This window comes from Podarcis gaigeae (genome assembly GCF_964106915.1).
Source record: "Podarcis gaigeae genome assembly, chromosome: 3".
NCBI lineage: Eukaryota > Metazoa > Chordata > Lepidosauria > Squamata > Lacertidae > Podarcis > Podarcis gaigeae.
In genome coordinates this window covers 13,546,928-13,568,109 of record NC_139680.1, presented here as the reverse complement: position 1 = coordinate 13,568,109, position 21,182 = coordinate 13,546,928, and the positions used below count along the sequence as shown (strand labels likewise).

General features: G+C 44.1%; 3 protein-coding genes across 3 annotated transcripts in view; 1 reads left to right on the top strand and 2 right to left on the bottom strand.

Annotated features, from left to right (window-relative positions):
• PLCB4 (phospholipase C beta 4) overlaps positions 1–21,182 on the bottom strand; it is a 665,275-nt gene that overhangs the window by 425,275 nt on the left and 218,818 nt on the right. The gene's annotated exons all lie outside the window — the stretch shown is intronic.
• Positions 1–21,182, top strand: part of PAK5 (p21 (RAC1) activated kinase 5) — a 264,301-nt gene that overhangs the window by 123,809 nt on the left and 119,310 nt on the right. The gene's annotated exons all lie outside the window — the stretch shown is intronic.
• Positions 5,826–15,296, bottom strand: LAMP5 (lysosomal associated membrane protein family member 5). Its single transcript, XM_083731785.1, has 6 exons — positions 14,472–15,296; positions 13,824–13,990; positions 12,882–13,013; positions 12,326–12,431; positions 7,958–8,146; positions 5,826–6,775 (listed from the first exon to the last, which is right to left on the bottom strand). Exons 1-6 carry the CDS (start codon positions 14,536–14,538, stop codon positions 6,597–6,599), a joined length of 840 nt encoding a protein of 279 aa, XP_083587911.1. The 5' UTR covers positions 14,539–15,296; the 3' UTR covers positions 5,826–6,596.

Here is a 21,182-nt window from a genome sequence, read left to right as displayed (position 1 = left end):
ATTGCAGTGCTTAGAAGTCATTGCTATCTTCAAAAGATTTTGCGCACACCAAACAACTCAGCAGGAGAGATGCAGGGGCAAATAAAAACATCCATATTTGCAATCTTGCTGTGGTGAATGTCTTTAACGTGCATATTCCGTGCGGAAATCTACCTCAGTTTATATCAGGGATTTCAAATGTTGCACTACAGCTAAGAGAGAAAGAGTAGCATGGAGGTCTTCCTGTTGGAGCTTGCGTTCGACTGAGCTGAAATAGCTCTCTTCCACAGCGTACTTCAGAATCCATCAGGCTCTCCTCCTCCGACAGTGATTAACAACCTCAGCCTTTGATGAGGCTTCAGGCACGTTTCCCCATTCCGCAGAGTATACAAACAGCAGAAGGAGATGGAAATATGTGCTACATCACTAAGTTTATTTCTAACTATGCAGGACAGAAAAGAATATGCACCTGCTCTCTGTGAGAGTCAGTGAACAACTAGACAAAGAAACAGGAAACCAGTAATATCAACATCCATCTCTTGTGAGACTTCCAACAGTCTGGAATGTAAACAGAGGCTTGTGACTCCAAAAACTGCATAATGGCATAACAGAAATCCAACACTTTCTAGCATATGGGGAATCTGAGGCTGCTAAAATGGAAGAGGGGTTGGAATGAGAAAAAGAACAAAATGCACTTAAGGCTTCTGCCAAAGCTGAAGTATGTAAGCATAGCCTGTCTTTTTTCTTTAAAAAAGAAAAGAAAAAATAATAATTGAAGCCCTCAAGTAGCTCAGATACTTATAACATTTCATCAAATCCCTCTCTAACTGAAATACATTCCAGTAATAACTCTGGTTACACATATACATTCAAATGAGGTTGGCTTGTGAGTACCAGATTAAGCTGGTGGAGGGTTGAGGGGAAGCTCATATTATGCTTTTAGTCGTTTTCATAGAAGGGTAATTGCATATGAAGGGCATGAGTGTCTTTATCTATGTGTACCTTCAGTTGATTAATTTATTACAATTGATTGGAATCTGATGTTAATAATAATCCAAGACATTGCTCTGCAAGCAACTCATTCAATCGGGGAAGTGAAATCGGTTCTTGTGGAGGTGCTAGTCTGGTGGCCTGTGAACTGTCATTCAGCCAATTGGTTCATTTCGTAGACTCATACCTTGACTTTTGACTCGACTCCTCAAAGTGGTGAACATGTATAAAATGCAACAGATTTACCAAGAACCACATGCTCACACATCAAACAGCCAGCCCCATTGAAACAGGAGCTGTTTTCATATGTTCCTTCCCATAGGGCAGGCAATGTCTGTTGGCACTAGGGTAGGTAGAGGAACCTCCCACTGGGAAAGGCCTGCTTGCCTGCCCCCCACTCCAATAATTGCTATAGGAGATTAATCTATAAAGGAGCAGAGTGCACATTTAAGATGAAACCAAGCTGACAATAACGCAAGAAAAGTCCTTGCTAGACTGGACCAAATGTCCACTGGAAGCTGAACTGTTAGGGTAAACAGTTGCCCCCACCAATTTCAGTCCATCCTCAGCCAGCCTTTACATCCAATCAGAGGAGTGGCTTTTGCCTGTCAATCTCCAGCCCCCATGACCCACAGTTCATTAGTAGTTAATAAACACTTGTACACAAGTAATTTTGATTTATGGGTTCTAATAGGCCACAACTTTATTGGTTATAGATGTGAGTAGTTTGGCTTAGGCATTGGGTGAAGCCTGGCTATATCTCAACTCCTGCCCATCAGCAGGGAGTCCAACTAAGAGTAAACCACCATTAGGGGGAGCCCCTCCTTCTGATCCTGAATCTTTCTGCAGGAGAGGGAGGTCCCTGGCCTCACCGTGGTTAAATCTCCTGTGGCCACACCCACAACCAGCACTGATTGGCCAGCGGGACCACGCTGAGGGTGGTCCCGCCCAGCTCTGATGAGGCAAGTCAGGAGCATCAATCCCTACATCCGTGCCAGATCAGTATCAGATCACAGCTGCCCAGCCACAACGCCACCCACCAGAAAAGGTGAGTGGACTTCCTAATGACTTCCTGCCTTCTGTCCTGCCAGCCTCATGGGGCATCAGCCACCACTGCAAATATCTATCAATTCCAGCATTTTCTTTCTGCAATAGTAGCCATCCAGATGACTCTGCCTCTCTGTCTTGCATCCAGGTAATGATGAGGTGTTATTTGAGTTGAAGGACACATTCCAGCCAGGCAAGAAAACTTAAGGAGGGTTTGAAGCAGAGCTAGTGAAGGATGTTCCTGAGGAAAGGATCTTGGATAGAAGAGCCCAGGAGGGCAGAATTTGGACACCAGGCATGACACTCTCCACCACTTGATGCAGTGTGTGGAAGGGACATCAGTTGGAAGAGGACCCATATTGCTTTCCCCCATAATTCCCTTTGGCAGGACCTGAGGCAATGTTACCCTACAGCCAGTGCTGCTGCTTCACTTTCCTGGTGAAAGATAGTGCATAAATTGGTCACTAGAATAACAACAAGTAATTAACAAACAAATAGTGCTTTTCTGATTATTGTGGACTAAACTCACCCACAAATTGTGACCTGGTCACCCAGGACTTTGGAGATAATGTGCAATCAATCACTATCCCTGTTGAAATGGGTTATAAATAGAACGAAAGGATGGCTGAACAGAGGACTCATTTGGGTATACTGGGTTCATCCATTAGCTTTCTTTTATTTAAAAATTGGACGCAAAATAACTGAGCAGATGTTTTCGCTTTTGCTGCAAATATTTTTAGCTAGCCATATTCACCAAGCAACAACTACTGGTAGCATGCCAGCAAAAGCTAGTCGCAACCAACTTCTCATACAATTGTGATGGATAAGAACTGTTTGGCGCTTTGTTCCTCCCTACTAGGTAAAAGAAGGAGTCTTCAAATGAGGAAATAATTTTCTGAGGGACTAGACTTAGAGGCATCGTTCCACTTCCCCTGTGGAGCCCATCTTCCCCTGCCTCTACAAGGAACAGACATAGGGTTCCAGGTCTGCTTAGAAGATGAAAGAGAACCAAGAAAGGATAAATTCTAAAAAAGAAATTCTAAAAAATGAAAAGTCTGTTTTGATTAAGGGCTTTTCTCTCCATGCTTGGAGTTATGGAGCCTGTCTAGGAAGCTACCATACCAAGTCAGATCACTGAGCTAAATACTGTATACACTGACTGGCAGTGACTCTTTGAGAGGGATCTCCGGGAGCTCCCAGTGATTGAAACTGGGGGCTTCTGCATACACAGCATTGAGCCAATGCCCTTTTCCAAACTCTTCTTCTGCATCTCAAACTCTTCCCCCATTGTCGGTCTGAGGCAACATCAAGAGAGAGAAAAGATAAGCTTAGGACAGCGGTGAAGAATTTCAGAGCTGGGGAATGAATGTGACTCTCCACCCCTCTCTGTCTGGTCCTTAGGACTATCCCCAAGCCACATCCATCTCTGCCTGTGCTTCACAACCTTCTTGCAAGTTTTTGATCGGCCATTCAGAGCAGTCTCTGAGTTGCTCACCCTCCCAGCTGAGGATAGATCTCTCCATCAGGAAATGTGAGGACAAGAGCACAACCTTCACACAATCTCTCTCTCACATAGATCATTTGACAAAATCCTCAGTAACTTCCATGTACCCTACCTCCTTCCTGGCTAGGGGTTTCAAGTGACTTAAAGCCACCAGATACTTACTAGTCATAGGGACAGAAATTGGGAGGAGGGTCTGAGACGTTTCCTCTCTGACTGGGCTGAAGCTGTGTGTGTGTGTTTTCTCTTGAGGAACAGAGTAGAATAAATTCCAACTGGGGAGAAACCAAAACCTTCTGGTTATTAAACTCCAAGCACATTCCAGAGAGCTGCTTTCTGACAGAGGTCCATGTTCTTACACAAGCCAGAAAGCCGTTGGGTTGGAAGAAGGACATGAGATTGTCTGTTCCAAGAACCATTGTAGCTCTGAATAATGGCATATTTGCACCATGGGAAAGCCCAGGAAGCCACTTGTGGTGTATTCCATTCCAGAGATATAAATGATCTTGGTTTCACATAAAACAGCATAAAGTTGAATGCAGCTCCTCAGCTGATTTATGGTGGAATAATAAGGGATAACAAAATGAAACTTACCCAGGTAAGATGGAAGCACTTTGGATGGGCGGACCTTCTAGTCCATCCATTCAGTCCCAATGTGCTCTACAATACATCATGATGTTGGAATGGAAAGAGGAGAAATAGAGTTGTGCACAAATGCCTCTGGAAATTTGCTGCCTTATATACAGGCAGAGAAATTGGGAAGACCACCTCCTCCAAAGGGATGGAGAAATTTCACAACAGTTTCTCATAGATGGGGGCTCACTCATTAGCAGTGCCAGCAGTACAATTTTCCTGCTGAAAATAGCAGCTTCAGCAGGGCGGCTAATAGCATTGGGAGCACTTTTCAATGGGAAACCAGCACAGGAAATGACAGCAGCAGACAGTGGAGGCATGTGTTTGTGTGCTCACAAGGAGAGATTAGGGAGGGTAAATACATTAATACATTAATACACCACACATAGCATTTTCACAGTAAAAATGCCCATGAGGTTTTTATGCTAGAACAGAGTTGGGAAACCTTTTTGGTTTCACGGGACCTGTTCCTTGTGGGCCAAGTTTGGCAGGTGGGCAGGGCTGCCTGCCAGCCATATAACATCATTATCTCATCACATGATTGATAGGTAGGTTGTCTCACCCACCGGTCAAAATCCTTTGTGGGTAGGCAAACTAAGGCCCAGGGGCTGGATCCGGCCCAATCGCCTTCTCAGTCTGGCCCGTGCACGGTCAAAGAATCAGGGTGTTTTTACATGAGTAGAACGTGTCCTTTTATTTAAAATGAATCTCTGGGTTATTTGTGGGCCATAGGAATTTGTTAATTTTTTCCCCTTCAAAATATAGTCTGGCCCCCCACAAGGTCTGAGGGACAGTGAACCGGCCCCCTGCTGAAAAAGTTTGCTGTCCCCTGTTCTGCACAGAACAGCACCTGAAGTCGTGGTAGTCTTATTTTTATATATATAAGATGTGACCAGTCCTATGCATGCTACTTATGCGCTCTTAATGTGCCATTTGGCCCCAAGACAAGCCTGATCCAGCAAGGGAGATCTTCAAATGTGTGTGGTGTTCATCTGAGCCACCTAAACTTGATGGAAGTGACTTATGCAGAAGATACGGAATTTCCCCTTCGTTGGCATTATTTCGCCACCCCTGCGAAGTGTGATGACCTGGAATGGGGCCAGCTTCTCTCAAGGAAACACCCTTACTCCACCTGCCGAAGGCCTTTGTAAGGGAAGCACTGATACGAGGTGCTCATTTACCAAATCCGCCTGACATTTTATTTGCATCTCATTATTTGTACAGAAGCAGAGGTCCCTTCCAAATGAATAAGAATGCCAATAAAATATTATTTTACATATTTATATATTTGCCTATGTTTCAAAAATACTCTGCATTAATCAACATAACTCAGGATTTATTGGGAGGGGTTTTTCCCCCATATATATATTTACACATATATATTTATAACACCTGAAGATATCTGCATAGTCATATGAACATTTTGTGGTTGTTGTCTTAAATGAAGTCATCATGGAGTGGTAGGCATTTTTTTTTTCAATCACAGTACATGCAAGGTGCTCAGCCCAGAAGCATTTCTCACTTGGCTTACAATAGCATGACACTCTTATGTTTTGAGCAGCAACAACTATAAAGTTGTTCTGGTGCTAAAGCATTCCCATTAAGCAAAAAACAAATTTCCCTCAAGCTAAGATCATGGATTCTTTTCTCTTCCCCCACCCACCCTGCCTGGTTGAGATGAACTTGAAGTGAAGCTGTGGCAGCTTAACGTAAGGTGAGCAGGATTTGGCTGGTATTTTTGTTTCTTCTTCAAAATGGCATCATTCCTTGGGGAATGTCTCCATAGGTTGCTATCCTAGATTCCCGGCTCCTTAACCATCCCTTTGCTCCCATAGGAAAAGTTGGAGCTTTGAGAATATAGGATGATGGGTTGGATCCAAAGACGCTTTTCCATGGATGGAAAAAGTCCTTCCATTCAAAGGAAAAGACTATAGCCCAGAGGAGGTTTTCATTCATGGAAGGATTGGAGATGATCTTCAGCAGTTTCTTTTTCTCCTTCAGCCTCCCATCCGTTTGTTTCAAGAAGCATAAAGGGCTGTAGGATAAAAGGGGGGAAATACCTCTTTCCTCACCCCTTCCATTAGAATTATGGATCTCCATTCCCAGATCATCAGATCCAACCCATCCTAGCAGCAGCAGCAGCAGCTCAAGCAGTACTCAGCACAAAAGACACACCTCCATCCTAATTTCTTCCCTCAGAACATGAATGGGAAGGAAGCAGCCATTTTACATCAATGGTCCTTCCAAGAAGAAAATGTTGCCTTGTGCTCTGAAGTACTGACTTTTGAGAAATGGCTGCTCCCGCTGCCCCCCGCCCCCACCCTTTCCTGCCCTCCCCCTTTTGGTCATTATAAAGTAGTTAAGTTTTATTTCATCACATGGGAGCCCCTGGCCTACAGGAGAAAAAAGTGCTTTTGCTTCAGCCGACTGGTGAGCGTGCCAGCTACTATCCCATATGTTTGTACTCAGATCTGTCTCGTGGGATTTGGACTTGACTAGCGGTCATTTTGAGGTGGAGATGGTAAACGCCAAGAGTGATCACAATAACAAGTCCCAAGATCAAGCCCAGAATGAGAGGGAGGGTTTCTTCTAACTGTTCTCTTTGGTCTACTGGGCACTTATGTTCTGCAATGTAAATGAACAGAAAACAGGGAGGGGCAGCAAGACAGAGAGAGAGTTATTTTCTGTACCAGTAAACATGAGCTTATATAAAACAAAATGGACTCTTTCCCATACAAAGAGCTCAAGGCAGCACATAGAATATTCCCACAACAGCCCTGTGACATAAGCCAGACTGAATACAAAAATATGGCCCAGAGTCATCCTTAGAGCTCCATGGCTAAGTGAGAAATTGGACAGTTTGGAGAACATAGGTATAATCCCTCAGGATCAGACCAATGGCCCATCTAGTCAAGCATCCTGTTTCCTGCAATGGCCATGATGGCTCCGGGAAGTTCACATGCAGGGGAAGAAGGCTGCATGAGGGAATGTGAGAGCAGACTGGGTGTCAGGGACTGGACATTATCGGATGACTGGTGGAGACCGCTTCCCCCTCCTCCTGAACCTTCCAGAGAAGAGGAAGACAGTATAGATTTACAGTAGTGGTTTGCGGATGGTCACAGCTCAGAGGAAGATGAGGGGCAAAGTTGGGAAATAATGGGAGAAGAGGCGGGGGAAGCAGAGTAAAGCAGCTGGCTGACACATGATCACTAGAAAGCATTCCAGACCCTCCTTCTCCCAGAACCCGGCAAACATTGAAAGTAGGAGAGCAAAGGGCTTGGAGGCAAATGGCCCTAAGAGGCAACCATAAGGTGGGTGCTGCTCCTGACGATTGAGGAGAGAAGGAGGGTGAAGTTTACTCAGAGCAATGCCATTACTCCAAGAGGCTACATTTCCAAGCCTCTCTCTGTTAATATTGAATAAAAGACATTGGTACAAGCTTTCCTTATCTAACTATTCCTGGCAGCCTACCGTGGCGGGATGAGATTCCCTGACACTGGGGACACTTGTTTGTGCCCACAAATAATTTTATTTGTGAGTCAATGGTCCTTGATGGAAAAAGCATCCATTATAGGATAATAATGGGTTGGGGAAAATCTGCTTATTCCTAGCTGAAGGAATGCTATTCTTAGCCTTTGTCTGAGATTCCGGACAGGATAACTTATTCTTTCAAAAATAATAACAAAGAAGGTGTGTTGTGTCCCTTCTCCATCCCAGCTTTCCATGGAAACTGCCTGCTTTGCTGGTCAAGTGCTGCCACCTCATCTTTCCAAATGGTACCCAAACATTTCCCAGCAAGACCCTTACCTTCACTGAAGGTGAAATCAGAGCTGATGTCAAAGGGCTGAAGGCGGACCTCCGACAGCAAGAGAACTACAGATTTTTGATGGTCGCTGGAGGTCAAGGTGATTGTCTGCTGAGCTTGGCATTCATAAGACTTCCCAGCTGGGGTGACTAAAGCAGAAAGATGGCGTGTGGTAGATGTGTGTTTCCCGGCTGCCAAAAAGAGAGAAATGTCAATGGATGAAAACTACTCCTATGGCTTGGCATCCTCAATGCTGCCTACTATTTGAATAGGCAATAACTTTCACTGGCCAGACTTAAGCCTGTTACCACCATGACCCATTTCCCCCCATTCCACTGGTGGAACACTGCTAGGGGACCTTCTCAGTGATGGAAGTGTCATTCCACTTGCATTATCTTCCTGTCTGCTGACAGAGCAGTACTCGTGTGCCAAGGCCCTATGACCCGCAGTTCCCTAGTGATTAACAAACACATGGACAGGAGCATTTTGGTTTATGGGATCAAACAGGCTACAACTTTGTTGGTTACAGATGTGAGCGGTTTGGCTTAGGCATTGGGTGGTGCCAGGCTATATTTTGATTCCTGCTTGTTTTCAGGGAGTCCATCTAAGGGTAAACCACCAACAGGGGGAGCCCTATGACTTACATCAAATAGGGGCACCCCAAGAGGTCCCTGTTGGGGTCGGGGTATGGCCCTAGCCCATGTCTGGGCATCGGACAGAATCCACGCTCCTGATCCCTTTAACAGGATACCCTTAATGAGGAGGAGCAGGCAGAGGCTACAACCTCCCCATCCAACTGAATAAAGGGCCACCATGAAAGGTGTGTGGACTTAAGCAACTTCCAGTGGTCCCTTGGTCAGCTTTCTGATGGGGCATGGACTGCATCCTTAGTTGCCGTCTTCAAACCTGGATTCCACCCACACAATTCATATTGATCAGACCAGCTTAATAGCCAGAAAATCTTGCTTTCCCCGAGCTGGCTGAGGACAGAGGCAGGGCTCTCTCATCCACTTAACAGTGCATTGGTTTTGTGTATTCTTTACACTCTGGTGAGACCCAAAATTCCTATGACTTTCTAGATTTGTGGAAAAGGCAAGAAACACTTTCCAGGACATTTATGGTACAGGCCTTGTTGTTGTCAATGATGGTGAATTGGGAGGGGGGTGGAGGTTAAGAATGAAGAAATATCCATGTGCAGAATTGCCAACATGTGGGGAATTGTGGAGAAAGAACCCCCTTTGTCAGAATATTTATAAATCATCATAAAGTGTTCATGTGTCCATATACCCTATTGGCATCCTTTGCACTTGGAAGACTAATGCACTTTTACTACAGCAGCAACTATTATTATTATGCTAAAGAATACCAACTATTAAGCAGATATGCAGCTTCGCCAGAAGAGATGTGTTGGCAACATCTTTCTCTTACTAGGTTCATCTCGGTAGATGGCGCCCGCCCTGTGGAACGCCCTCCCATCAGATGTCAAAACGATAAACTACCTGACATTCAGAAGACATCTGAAGGCAGCCCTGTTCAGGGAAGTTTTTAATATGTGACATTTTAGTGTATTTTTCATCTTTGTTGGAAGCCGCCCAGAGTGGCTGGGAAAATATTATTATTATTATTATTATTATTATTATTATTATTATTATTATTATATCTCTACAAATGCAGCATATCACTTGTTTTTCTTTCTTATTTTAATTGCTGGAGGTATCCCCACAGCATCACTCCAAGTGCCATCACTCGTGCTGTGTCCCCTGAGGACTATTCTATTTCTATCTTCCCCAGGGCAGCATTTTAGCCTCAGACATGCCCTGTGAGATAAGATTGAGAGGGTGTGTCACTTGCCCGAGGCCACTCAGTAGGCATTGCTGCTGAGGCAGGATTTGAACGTGGGATCTGTACACCCAATATCCATCACGTTAGCCATTTGCGACACTGGTTCTCATAGCACAGCACTCTGAGCAAAACTGTACATAAATAATAATCAGGGATAATATTCCAAAATAAGACCTGAAACATATACAGATTTGTAAATGTGCTTAATTTTAAGTAAGAATAATGACAGTGAAATGTGCATGATGCTCATATGATTAAAGTAAGTCCATAAATCTTAATAAGTAGGGTTGAAATCCAAAAATAAAGAAAAATGAGTATTGAAATTACTGGCACATACCTGCTTAACTTATGCACCTATGTCCCACTGAACTGCTTTCTCTGGATTGAACCTATGCTCATTTACTTGGGAGTATGATTCTTTTGAAGTCCATGAGACTTACTTCTGAGTAGGAACATCTAAGATTGCACTTTAAACCTTCAAAAATTAAATCTTTTTTTTTTAAAAAAAACCCACAGCTAATCTATGTTTGCATGTGATGACAATTCCCAGTAAATTTATTAGTGCAGAGGCAAGGTGGATTTTCAAACCCTTTTGAAAATCAATCATGATTTCCCTCCTATACTTTATTTTAAAATGAATATGACTTTCAGCACAATTTATACTTAGGAAGGAGATAAATAAAACTTTGGCTTCAAATTTCTGAATATCAGGAAATATTCAAAAGCGATTAAATTTATGAACACTGGATGTGACTTTTGTTTGCTTCAATGCGACAAAAAGGGGGGGGATCCCAGGATGGGGGGAGCCACAGACAATCTCTTGCAGAACATCCTGCACTGCAGATATACACAGCAACAAACAGAGGCAGCAAGAGAACATCTAAGATCAGGTTGAGAGAGTAATGCTAGAAAATGAGACATAATCATCTTCAACAGACAAACTACAACAATGAAGCAAAAAGCTGCCCACATCTTCTAGGGCATTTGGATATATTCAGGATGAAGCAATCACCCCCACCATTTCAGTGAAGGGAAAACTGAGGTGGCTTCGGTTTTTTTTAAAAAAAAGAGCATTTAGAAAGAACAGTCCCAAAGCCCAAGCAACAACAGGAAAAAAATAGGAGCTGGTTTTGTTATTTACATTTGAAGAAAGGTTTAGTAGCCCAATCTCTAGTTCTGAAGTGCTTGCAATAAGAGCATGAAATTCACCCATACCTACAAACCTGATTCTATAAAACTCAAAAATACTTTACACACGAAGCCTAAACTATAGGTACAAGAGACAAATCATATAGGCAGCAAATCCTTCTATTAAAGCTTTCACCGGATCACCTTTACCAATGGAGACCAGTACCAAAGGAGACCAGTGTTAATTTGTGAGTTAAGAGCACATTTCATTTTCTTAGTAATATTTTTTCCCCTGTTTTAGTTCCGGCATGTTGCTGTAAATAACCGATGTGGTCTTTTTTTCCTGCGATGAGTAGTAGCATGTAGCTTTTGGTTTTTAATTTACCATTTTGCACTTTCTCGTTAACACGCCAGAAAGACAACTCTATCGGAGGGTTTTTTGTATTTACATTTAATTAATTTATTGCTTTGGTCTTCAGAGAAACCATTGTAACTAGCCCTATCTGTTGAAAGGTTCGCATAGACCAGGCTTGCAGCCCGATGGGAAGAACGTTTCCTTACAAAGCGAGTCTTACTGAGTTCAGTTTGATCGCAGCCGCACAACGCAATCCTAGGCAATGATAACTCAGTAGGCTCCCTTGAGTTGAGCAGGACTTACTCCCAAGTAAATAGGCATCGAATTGCACCCGCGTTTCTTTGTAACGTGTCGGGCCACCCCTTCGTTTCAAAAGGCTCCGAACTGACAGAAATCGGCTTGTAATCGGCAATCTCAAACTGTCGAATCCTTCATTCTTGAAAAGCGTGGCCTTGTTCGCCGTTTCGAGGCGGCCCAAAGGCAGAAGAAAGACGCCTCTTGAAATAAGTCGATTTTGCGCACAGGGAAGGGACCTACCTTCCAGGAGGGCGCTGAGAAACAAGGCAGGCGGGGAGGGGGGGAGAGAAGGCGGGGATCCAGCGCCTAAATCCACCCGAATCCGGGCATGTGTTCAATCCACCGAAGGGAAGGAGGGTGGTTTGAGGTGAAGGGATGCAGTTTTTATCCGCAGTGCGGGCTTGGGGGTGTAGAGGAATCTAGCCTAAGGTAGGCAAAGCGGACAAAAAACCGGAGAGAAGCGACGCTCCGTGTGAAAGCAGAGCGAGCTGGCACAATGACGCACAGGCCGGGGACGCAATCCGGACTCGAAGAGCCCACGAAACCAAGCCTGCATTTCGCTGTGTTGTGCTCTATGCTGTGTCCTCACACCCTAGCCCAGACACACACACACCCCGCTTTTCCAAGGAAGGTGATGGAGAACTCCAGGTCGCCTTCTTCCTCTCCTGATCCGCTGCCACCAAACAACCCCGCTCTCTAGATTTTCCTAGGCCTGCCTCTCTCTCTCTCTCAGCACATCAGGACTTACGGTTAACCGCGTCCTTGAAGTAGGTGCGCTCAGAGCTGTCGTAGACGAACTGGACTTTGTTCATTTTCCACCAGGCCTCGGGCCCTGTGCTGGTGTTGCGACCCTCCTGTCGATTTCGGGGTGGAGGAGACCGGGGGAAGGGAAGAGGGGGGGATAGAGAGGAAAGACAAACGGTTGATATTAAGGAAGCATCCCCTTGGGACCCTCCGCATCCCGTTTTGGCCTGGTGAGAACTTTGGTTGAGCTTTGGGAACCCTGCTGCGCCCTCCCAATAAATAAAAATGCTGCTCGATTTCTCAGAACTGTCATGGCATGAAAGAACTTAGAAGCTACGGGGAAAGAACCGCTTCGCGGGCCTTTAGTAAGGATACTGTACGAACTAGAAAAATAAAAGACAATGCCATCATGGTGTTTTTTGACCGCCCGTGTTCTCTGCCTCTCATTTTCTCTCTCACGCTCTCCCCTGTATTTACTTCCGTCTCTCACCCCCATTCCTTTGACTCTTCCCGAGTTTCTGGGCTCCTACGCGGGTGACCCTGCGGTCGCCATTATTTACCTTGACAAAGTAAAGTCGCAGGGTGTAAGCTTTGTCTATCCAAAAAATCTGGAGCTCGGCTTCGTTGCTGCCGCATTTCCCCTGCTCTTCTGCTCCCCGGGAAAGCGGGATGTAGGCTTGCTCTGTGATCAGCTGGACACAAGGGCACAACAGGCTCAGTCAACGGAGAAGTCCAACGACCTCCCCCCACCCCCGAAATCCAACGACCTCCCCCCCCCAAAAAAACCCCTTTATTAAGGATTTCATCCGAGGCAAAAGGCTCTCAAAGAGACTGTCAAGGGAAACGTGGAGGAGTCGCCACCCCCCTTTTCCCGATGCTCTATAACAACAACCCACAACAGATGGAATGAATACAGGTGTGTGCAGGATCATAGAAATGAGCGGATTTCTCTGTTCACAGCCAGGTAGAATAATTGCCCATAATCTCTCCACCACCACCCGCCTCCCCGTCCCGGAGGATCAAGGTGGTCGGATCTCTTTTCCACTCCCATATGAAAAAGCAAGTTTTATGCACTTATAAAAGCATTAAATCCAAGAATCCCCAGCAATTCCTTGGGGTGGGAGAGCGAGAGAGCGGGGGCGTTTATTCTCCCAGTACAATCTTTTCTCATTCCAAGCTTAACTACTTGCAAATTCGGTGTGGGTTGTTGTTTTTTTAATTTTCCTCTTGTGTGGGGGGAGCTGGGGATCTGCATTACCTTAGCAACATCAGGCAAGAACTAAGGCGAACCATGCTTGGGATCCTCATATTCTAGATTATTCCTGCTTCTCCCTCCCTCTCAGTCACACAGTATTTCAAATCAACAAACCTTTCAGAAATACTCAAGCTAAACCTTCCCGCTCTTTTATTGGATGACAAAATGCACAAAGTTGGTGGAGTCGGTGTGCGTGCGTGTTTGGAGAGAGATGGGGCAAGAGAGAGCTCGCGCGCAAGATCCTTACATCTACATAATTGCTGGCCCACACGTCATAGGGGACGATGAACTTCGCCGCGAATTCCGCCATAAGACAGGTCGTTCCATTTTCGCGAACTACAAAAATAGCCTTTTCGGGGTTCGAAGACAGGCCGGAGAGGTTCTCCACTTCTTGTTCTGCCCCGCTGCCGGCCACTGCGTTTTACATATAAGAGATCACAGTCAGGAGGGGGCAAGGTTTTCAGGTTTAAGCTGCAAACCTATACGCATTTGTTAGCGACCAAGACCTATTCCTCAACCAGGCATTCTTCTGAGAATGATTGCACTCTCAGTCACAAAGCTTTATTGAAAATGGGAGTTTCTTATCAGCGGTCAGTTTTTGTCTGATTATGTGGGTAGGAAACTACCTGTCTTTCTTAACTGCACGGCATTTCCCATCGAAAGCCCAGCCCTCTGATCGACATATCCTTCCCAGTAAGACCGAGGAGAGATCATAGTCATCTCCCCACAACCAACCGCAAGACATGCAGGGCTACCTTATGGCTGTTTCCCATTTCTCAGACGGCCCTCAAGGCAGGGATGCTAGTGATGCGCAGCCTAAATAGACAGACTCGCCAGAGGAAAGTAGCGCTGGTCGTCCGCCACCCGCATGGGAAAAGCAGGCATTGATACTCACATAAAAATAGAAGCAGTACAGGGAGTCTTAGGCTGGATGAGGAGGTCTCGCGCCTTCTCAGATCCATGCTTCCAAAGCAGAGCCCGCGAAGATGAAGCTGGGGGGGGGGGGGTTGGCGGGGTGGGAGCTGCTCCTGGAAGAGTCTTTCCTCTTCGCTCGCTTCGCTTCCTGTAGTGTTGCTTGCGCGGAGGCGAATGAACTCCGATCACTTTCCTAAGCTCGAGTAATACAAGCTGCGGGAGGCGGGGTGTACGTGGAAGGCCGGCGGGAGCTGTCCAAAGTAACCTAGTGCTGAAGTGCCTGGTACTCTCGCTCTCCTCAGCTATGCTGCTGCAGCGTCGGAGAGCGAATACTGTAGAGGAAGGTCGCGAGAGAGCTGTCCAAAGTAACTTAGTGCTGAAGTGCCGCCGTTGGTACGCTTTCCTCAGCTATGCTGTTGCGAACAGCCGAAGGTCGGAGGGAGCTGTCCAAACTAGCTGCGGATTGCAAATCGACATATAGGAGGGAACTCGATAATTTCCTTGCGGTACTCACCTAAGACCGTAAAAAAAGAGCTGTCGTTGTGTCGCTGTTTCCACCACCCCCTCCAACATTTACATTCACTGGGCAGTTCAGCCTTATATTGTCGAAGCCCAACAGCCTTTCCTCCTCCCGACATCCCTTTTCCAGAGGCAATGCCTCTTTTATTTATTTCACACCCTAGCGAGGCGAAGTTAAAGCGCTCTCCCGTTCCATGATCCTGTTTAGAAGTGGAGGAAGTGGCGGCGCTTTCCCTACAAAACAATTAAAGCGCTGCTTCTGGCGTGCTAGGCTCGGAAGTCGTCAGCTGACATCGACGGAGTCAAATATACCCTTAGAAAGGGGTCGAGGCGTCAATGAAGCGTGTTTATTGTAGCCACAAGGAATTGCTGCAGTTCCCATGCTCGGTGGGGATTTCGTGGCCGAGGAGAGGAGAGCAAGTTATCAATAAGCTCTATTGTTGAGCCTGGTTGGCTTGATAGCTAGCTTGCTAGAATATCTGGCCATGCAGAAAATGAATACTTATGAAACAGGAAAAGACTGAACGACTAGCAAAGGCGTGAGGTGGGACATGGGGGGGGGGGGGAGGCCCTGAGAAAATAATACCTCACTCAAGTGAAACCAACCGGAGCAAGTAAACTTTCCTTCCAACCTCATTGTCTCTCACAGGCACACACAGAGGGAAGCAATGCACCCTTACCGTTAACTCCTCAAATAGTTTACCCATATTGACAGGACAAACTCATCCGCATTTGGATTTTATGAAATTAACTTGATTCCTCAAACAATTTCCTAGAGTCACGTGATACTACTTTGCACTGCCTTTTGAAATGTCTTTCTGACTGGTTGTAATTAAGGGGAGTTTCTCTATACAGGTTTCAATAAGTGGTGGATTACATAATAGAGGCCAAGCAAGACAATCCACCTGCAGTAGACTGGCTTCTACCTTATGGCCTGATTCCATGTGATCACCGCCATTTTCTGGTGGTGGTTGACAGAAGCCTGGAGATCATCCAGACTGTGGAGTGTGTGCTAAGATGAGAAACATGAAAAGGTTTGCTCTGTGGAGCACTTGACATGGGATGTCAGTTTTAATCAGACTGCTTCACAATGTGTGGCCTGACAGTCTCTCTTATACCCCAGCCTTCTCAATACACATGAAGAGCACATTCTATAAGGTCTCATGGACCCTCTTTTAAAGACCCTGTGTAGGCTCATGGCATTTATTTATTTATTTTGCTACTATACCTTTATAGTCATAGTAAATATTTCAACACTTTACGTACCAACAGTTACTTATTTATATCAAAGTCGTACAGCTGGACTTCTAGTAATTTATTTCACTTCCAATGGAAGGCTTGGCGTTAAATGTAAAATGCAGTAGATCTAAACGCAACTTTCCATAAATGGAGTTGTGTTAAGGTCACAACCCTGTGCACATTTTACCTGGGAGTAAGCACCAGTGAATTCAATATTACATGATTCTCAGTAAAATGTGTAGATTGCACTGTAAAATCTCAGTGAAACTAGAAGTGTCCCCAACACACGAAATATAATAGGGAAACCATAACTTTTTAAAAACATTGATTTAAACAATAAATAATGTTGATATATATAGAGAGAGATTTATAAGTCCAAAAATCAGCATTTAGTGTTAGGGAATTGCATTTTAAAAAAATGAAACAACCAGACATTTGTTGGAGTTGAATCACTGAATTGATTCATTGCCATTCTACTGCAGACACTAACTTGAAGCTGCCATCTCAATCTACTGCTTTAGTGTACCAGCTGCAGAATATCATTCCATCCAAATTACATGAATTTTCAAGCTCATTGATCCCTTCCCTAAAAATATATTGGACCAAAATTAGTTACCACAGTAACAAAGGAGGTAAATTAACCATTAATTAATTACTCTGCTGCATCTAATCAGATCCTTGTGTGATGTATGTTTTCATTACCGTGTGGGAAAGCTGCACATTTCAGGAAAGAAGTGACCCATTGGAACCAGCTCCCACATAATTATTTATTTGGTATCGCCAGTATTTATAGACTGCTTTTTGCCATAGAAAGTCACAAAGCAGTTTATGCAGCAAGTAAAATAAATAAATCAATGAAACAAAATAAAATATTTTAAACAAACAAAATCCACAGATAAAATCTCAAATCTGACAAATAGGCATAGTGTATAATAGGCATTCTGATATGACGCATGTACAGGAACATAGAATAGGTGCCTTCTGGTTATTTTTTGCTTTCTCATGCTGCGCATCTGTCTAGTGCACTCATCTTTCATGGCAAAAGCTGAACCAAGAACATTTAAAACATAATTCTGCATGAAGGATTTCCCATAACCTAAGAGATCGTTTAGCAGTAACACATCAAACATGTGCTTGAAGATTAAAACACTGAACCAGCAAAACCTAATGAAGAAAAGAGAAAACCTCCTATTGATGGCAGTATGCTAAATCGGGAGTCTTCTTTAATCGTTGTCCACATGTTTTGGTTGTGGTGGTGTTAGTAGATTGAGATGACATTGTTTAAACCATGCCAATTTGTACATCAAATGGACAAGAAGGAAATAAAGCATGGCAAAATATGACTGAGCACCATGGGTTTTCTCATTCTTTCTCAAGTACTCAGTTTGTGCATTAGTAGAATAACAGCATACCCTCCAACATTTCTCCGATGAAAATAGGACATCCTATTCCATAATGATAATTTTACTATTTATACCCTACACATCTTACTGGGTTGTAAAACATGATAAAATATTAAACATCAAAAGCCTTTCCTATAAAGGATCACCTTCAGATGGCTCAGGGGTAAGATAACTCCATACCCTCCAACATCTCTCCAATGAAAATGGGGACATCCTAAGGAAAAGTAGAACACTGCAGGGTCAAATCCGAAACTGGGATGGCTTTTCTAAATCACACTTGGAAGGTCTGTAACAGCAACCATTATTAACACAACCATGCAACATATGGATGACTGGGGCTGCCCAATCCTATATAGTTACCCAATATTAAGACAAGCCAATTGAATACCCAGAGGCTTACTTCTGAGTAGAAATGCATAAAATTGTACTATAAGGCTGAAATCTGATATTCACTTTCCTGGAAGTCAGCTGTGTTGAACTAAATGGTACAGTCGTACCTTGGTTCTCGAATGCCTTGGTACTCGTATGTTTTGGCTCCCAAATGACAAAAACACAGAAGTGTTCTGGTTTTCAAACATTCCCTGGAAGCCAAATGTCTGACACGGCTTCTGTGGCTTTCAATTGAGTGCAGGAAGCCTTGGTTTTCGAATGATTCTGGGAGTCGAACAGACTCCCAGAATGGATTAAGTTGGACAACCAAGGTATCATTGTATTTACTTCTGAGCCAAATGCCTTGGATTGCTGTGTAAGCATCAACCTTTCAGCCTCTTGGGATGGAGTTTGGTGACTCAGCTAGTTCTCTTTCATTGAAAACCAAACAGGGAAAACTAAACAATAGCCTATCTGTCAGAGGTTAAACAACAACAACACCAATCTTTATTACAGTCCAGGGACCCAACAAATCATTACAAAGCAATACACAATTCATACAGCCTACCTCCAGGTTAAACAATAAAACGTTAAGCACTTTTTGAGCCTTTGAAATGTTTCACACACATTGCATAGTTTCTTTAAAGCAACTCTTCTCATGCCTCACTTTTGTATCCTAAGCCCAAAGAAGCTCATAGCAGTATATGTGATGTTCTCTCTTATCATCAATACAAGTCTCTAAGGTAGCTTGCGATATGAGAGAGAGTGGCTAGTCTGTTGAGTTTCATGGCTGAGGTGGGATGCAGGGTTCCACTGCCATCCATGACTTGATAGTGGATGAAGGACTTGACCTGGCATGTGTAATAGAGACTTGGTTGGATGAAGCAGATGGGCCTGTCCTTGACGCTGCTTTTCCACCAGGTTTCTCTTACGCACAGCAACCCAGGCCTTGTGGGTGGGGAGGGGGGGGGTTGAAGTGATTTTTAGGAAGTCATTAGTTTGCACCAGGCGTCTTGGTCTTGAAAGACCTACACTGGCTCCCAGTACGTTTCAGAGCACAATTCAAAGTGTTGGTGCTGACCTTCAAAGCCCTAAATGGCCTCGGTCCAGTATACCTGAAGGAGCATCTCCACCCCCATCGTTCTGCCCGGACACTGAGGTCCAGCACCAAGGGCCTTCTGGCAGTTCCTTCCCTGTGAGAAGCCAAGTTACAGGGAACCAGGCAGAGGGCCTTCTCAGTAGTGGCACCTGCCCTGTGGAACGCCCTCCCACCAGATGTCAAAGAGAAAAACAACTATTGTACAAGACTTTTAGAAGACATCTGAAGCCAGCGCTGTTTAGGGAAGCTTTTAATGTTTAATAGATTATTGTATTTTAATATTCTTTTGGAAGCCGCCCAGAATGGTTGAGGAAACCCAGCCAGATGGGAGGGGTATAAATAATAAATTATTATTATATCATTATTCCTTGATCCTAGTCTAGTGCAACATTCTGACCACTACACCATGCTGAGTGACCCATCTTGAATCTGTTTACTGAAGACGACTTGTTTCGACAACGCTGACAAACGTTAAAGCAGCATGGATTTGGTTTCATTGATGTGAAGATTAGCTGCATCCTGGGGAAATGTCCCTCAACACCTGTCTCACAGTAGAATAATGACGCAAGCCAGTCTTAAAGGCTTAAGCAAAGATATACAAATGGCTCTGTACTGCAGCCAAGTAACCTTGGATGCATTCTGTGCTCTATGTACTGAGATTTCTGTGTAAGATAGAAGCTTAATGAGCATTGCTCATTGAAGAAAATCCAACCATTTAATTAATTGCAATGAGGGGAAAGGAAAAATAAATAAACCAACAGTAAACTCATTTTCATTTCTGCTGGTGCTTTAAAGAAAGCCAATGGTCAAGATATTAAAGGTGGAAGAACTGAAAAGGCAAAATTGCCAAAGGTAACTAGACAAATATATGCACAGTCAATTTTATGAACGTGAAGGAGACTATTCAAGCTCTTTTATGTCATAGTACTACAACCTTTCAAAAACCTGGCCTGGGCATCTTTGGTGTGGCTGCCACAACATGCCCCCCACTCACATTGTCATTTCAAGCAGATGCTGTCGTAGATACTACCATTCTCCGAATGAATCTAATTCCGTCAAGGGGAAAAAACAGACCAATAAAACAAGGCATTTTATGGCTGCGATCAGTGCAGAGAATAAAAGGATCCAATGTCATCTGTCCACGGATCAGTAGATATTTTGCTTAAGAAAGGCAGCTGTTTAATGTGTCGATTTAGCAGCAAGCACTAAAACTGGTGGAGGAGAGAAGTCAGCAGCAAGGCTCTATACCTGGGCGTAAGACTATGAGCTGGTTTTTGGAAGAAAAGGAAAACAAGAAAGGAACTCCCACATAACTTGATGAAATTATAAAGAGGCACACAAGGTTTGTGAGCTGTGAGTGGGGGCAGAGGCAGAAGTGAATGGATGCACTTTTGACTTTTGCAAATTAAGGAGGCTAGTTTCAACACATGCCCATGCATTACTCTCAAGAAGCACTATATGGTGAAGGGTAAATTTGAGGCAGGCAAAAATACTAAAGGAGCATACAATAGCAGGTTCAGCCATATGAGACATTCCTGAGGGCCAGGCAGAAAGGGCCAAATTCAGCCCCTGGGTGTGAAGTTCTATGCCTCTGGCATAAAGAACAGTGATAAATGCAGGCGGTATTCAAGCTTCCTTTTGAAATCTGTGCTTCTGGAGCAGAACAAATGTCTACCAGATATTGGGATGAGCAAATCTGTCCATTTCAGTTTTTCTGTTTCTCATTTTTCCTATCTTGACTTCAGTTCTCCACATATGCTATGTTACTTTTATTGTTGTTAGCTGCTCTGAGTCCAGCTTTGGCTGGGGAGGGCAGGAGATAAATAAAATATTATTATTATTATTATTATTATTATTATTATTATTATTTCTACAGCAGGTGGCATAAAAATAAACCCTCCATATTCAAATTAACCAGCATTTAGTGCAAATTTCTCATGATATATAGGCAACTCCCCACTTGCATGGGGGATACGTTCCAGGCCCCCCCCCTATGTGCATAAATGAAATACACATAAGTGGGGAACACCCTCTAAAAAGCTTCCAAACTGCTTTTACCCTG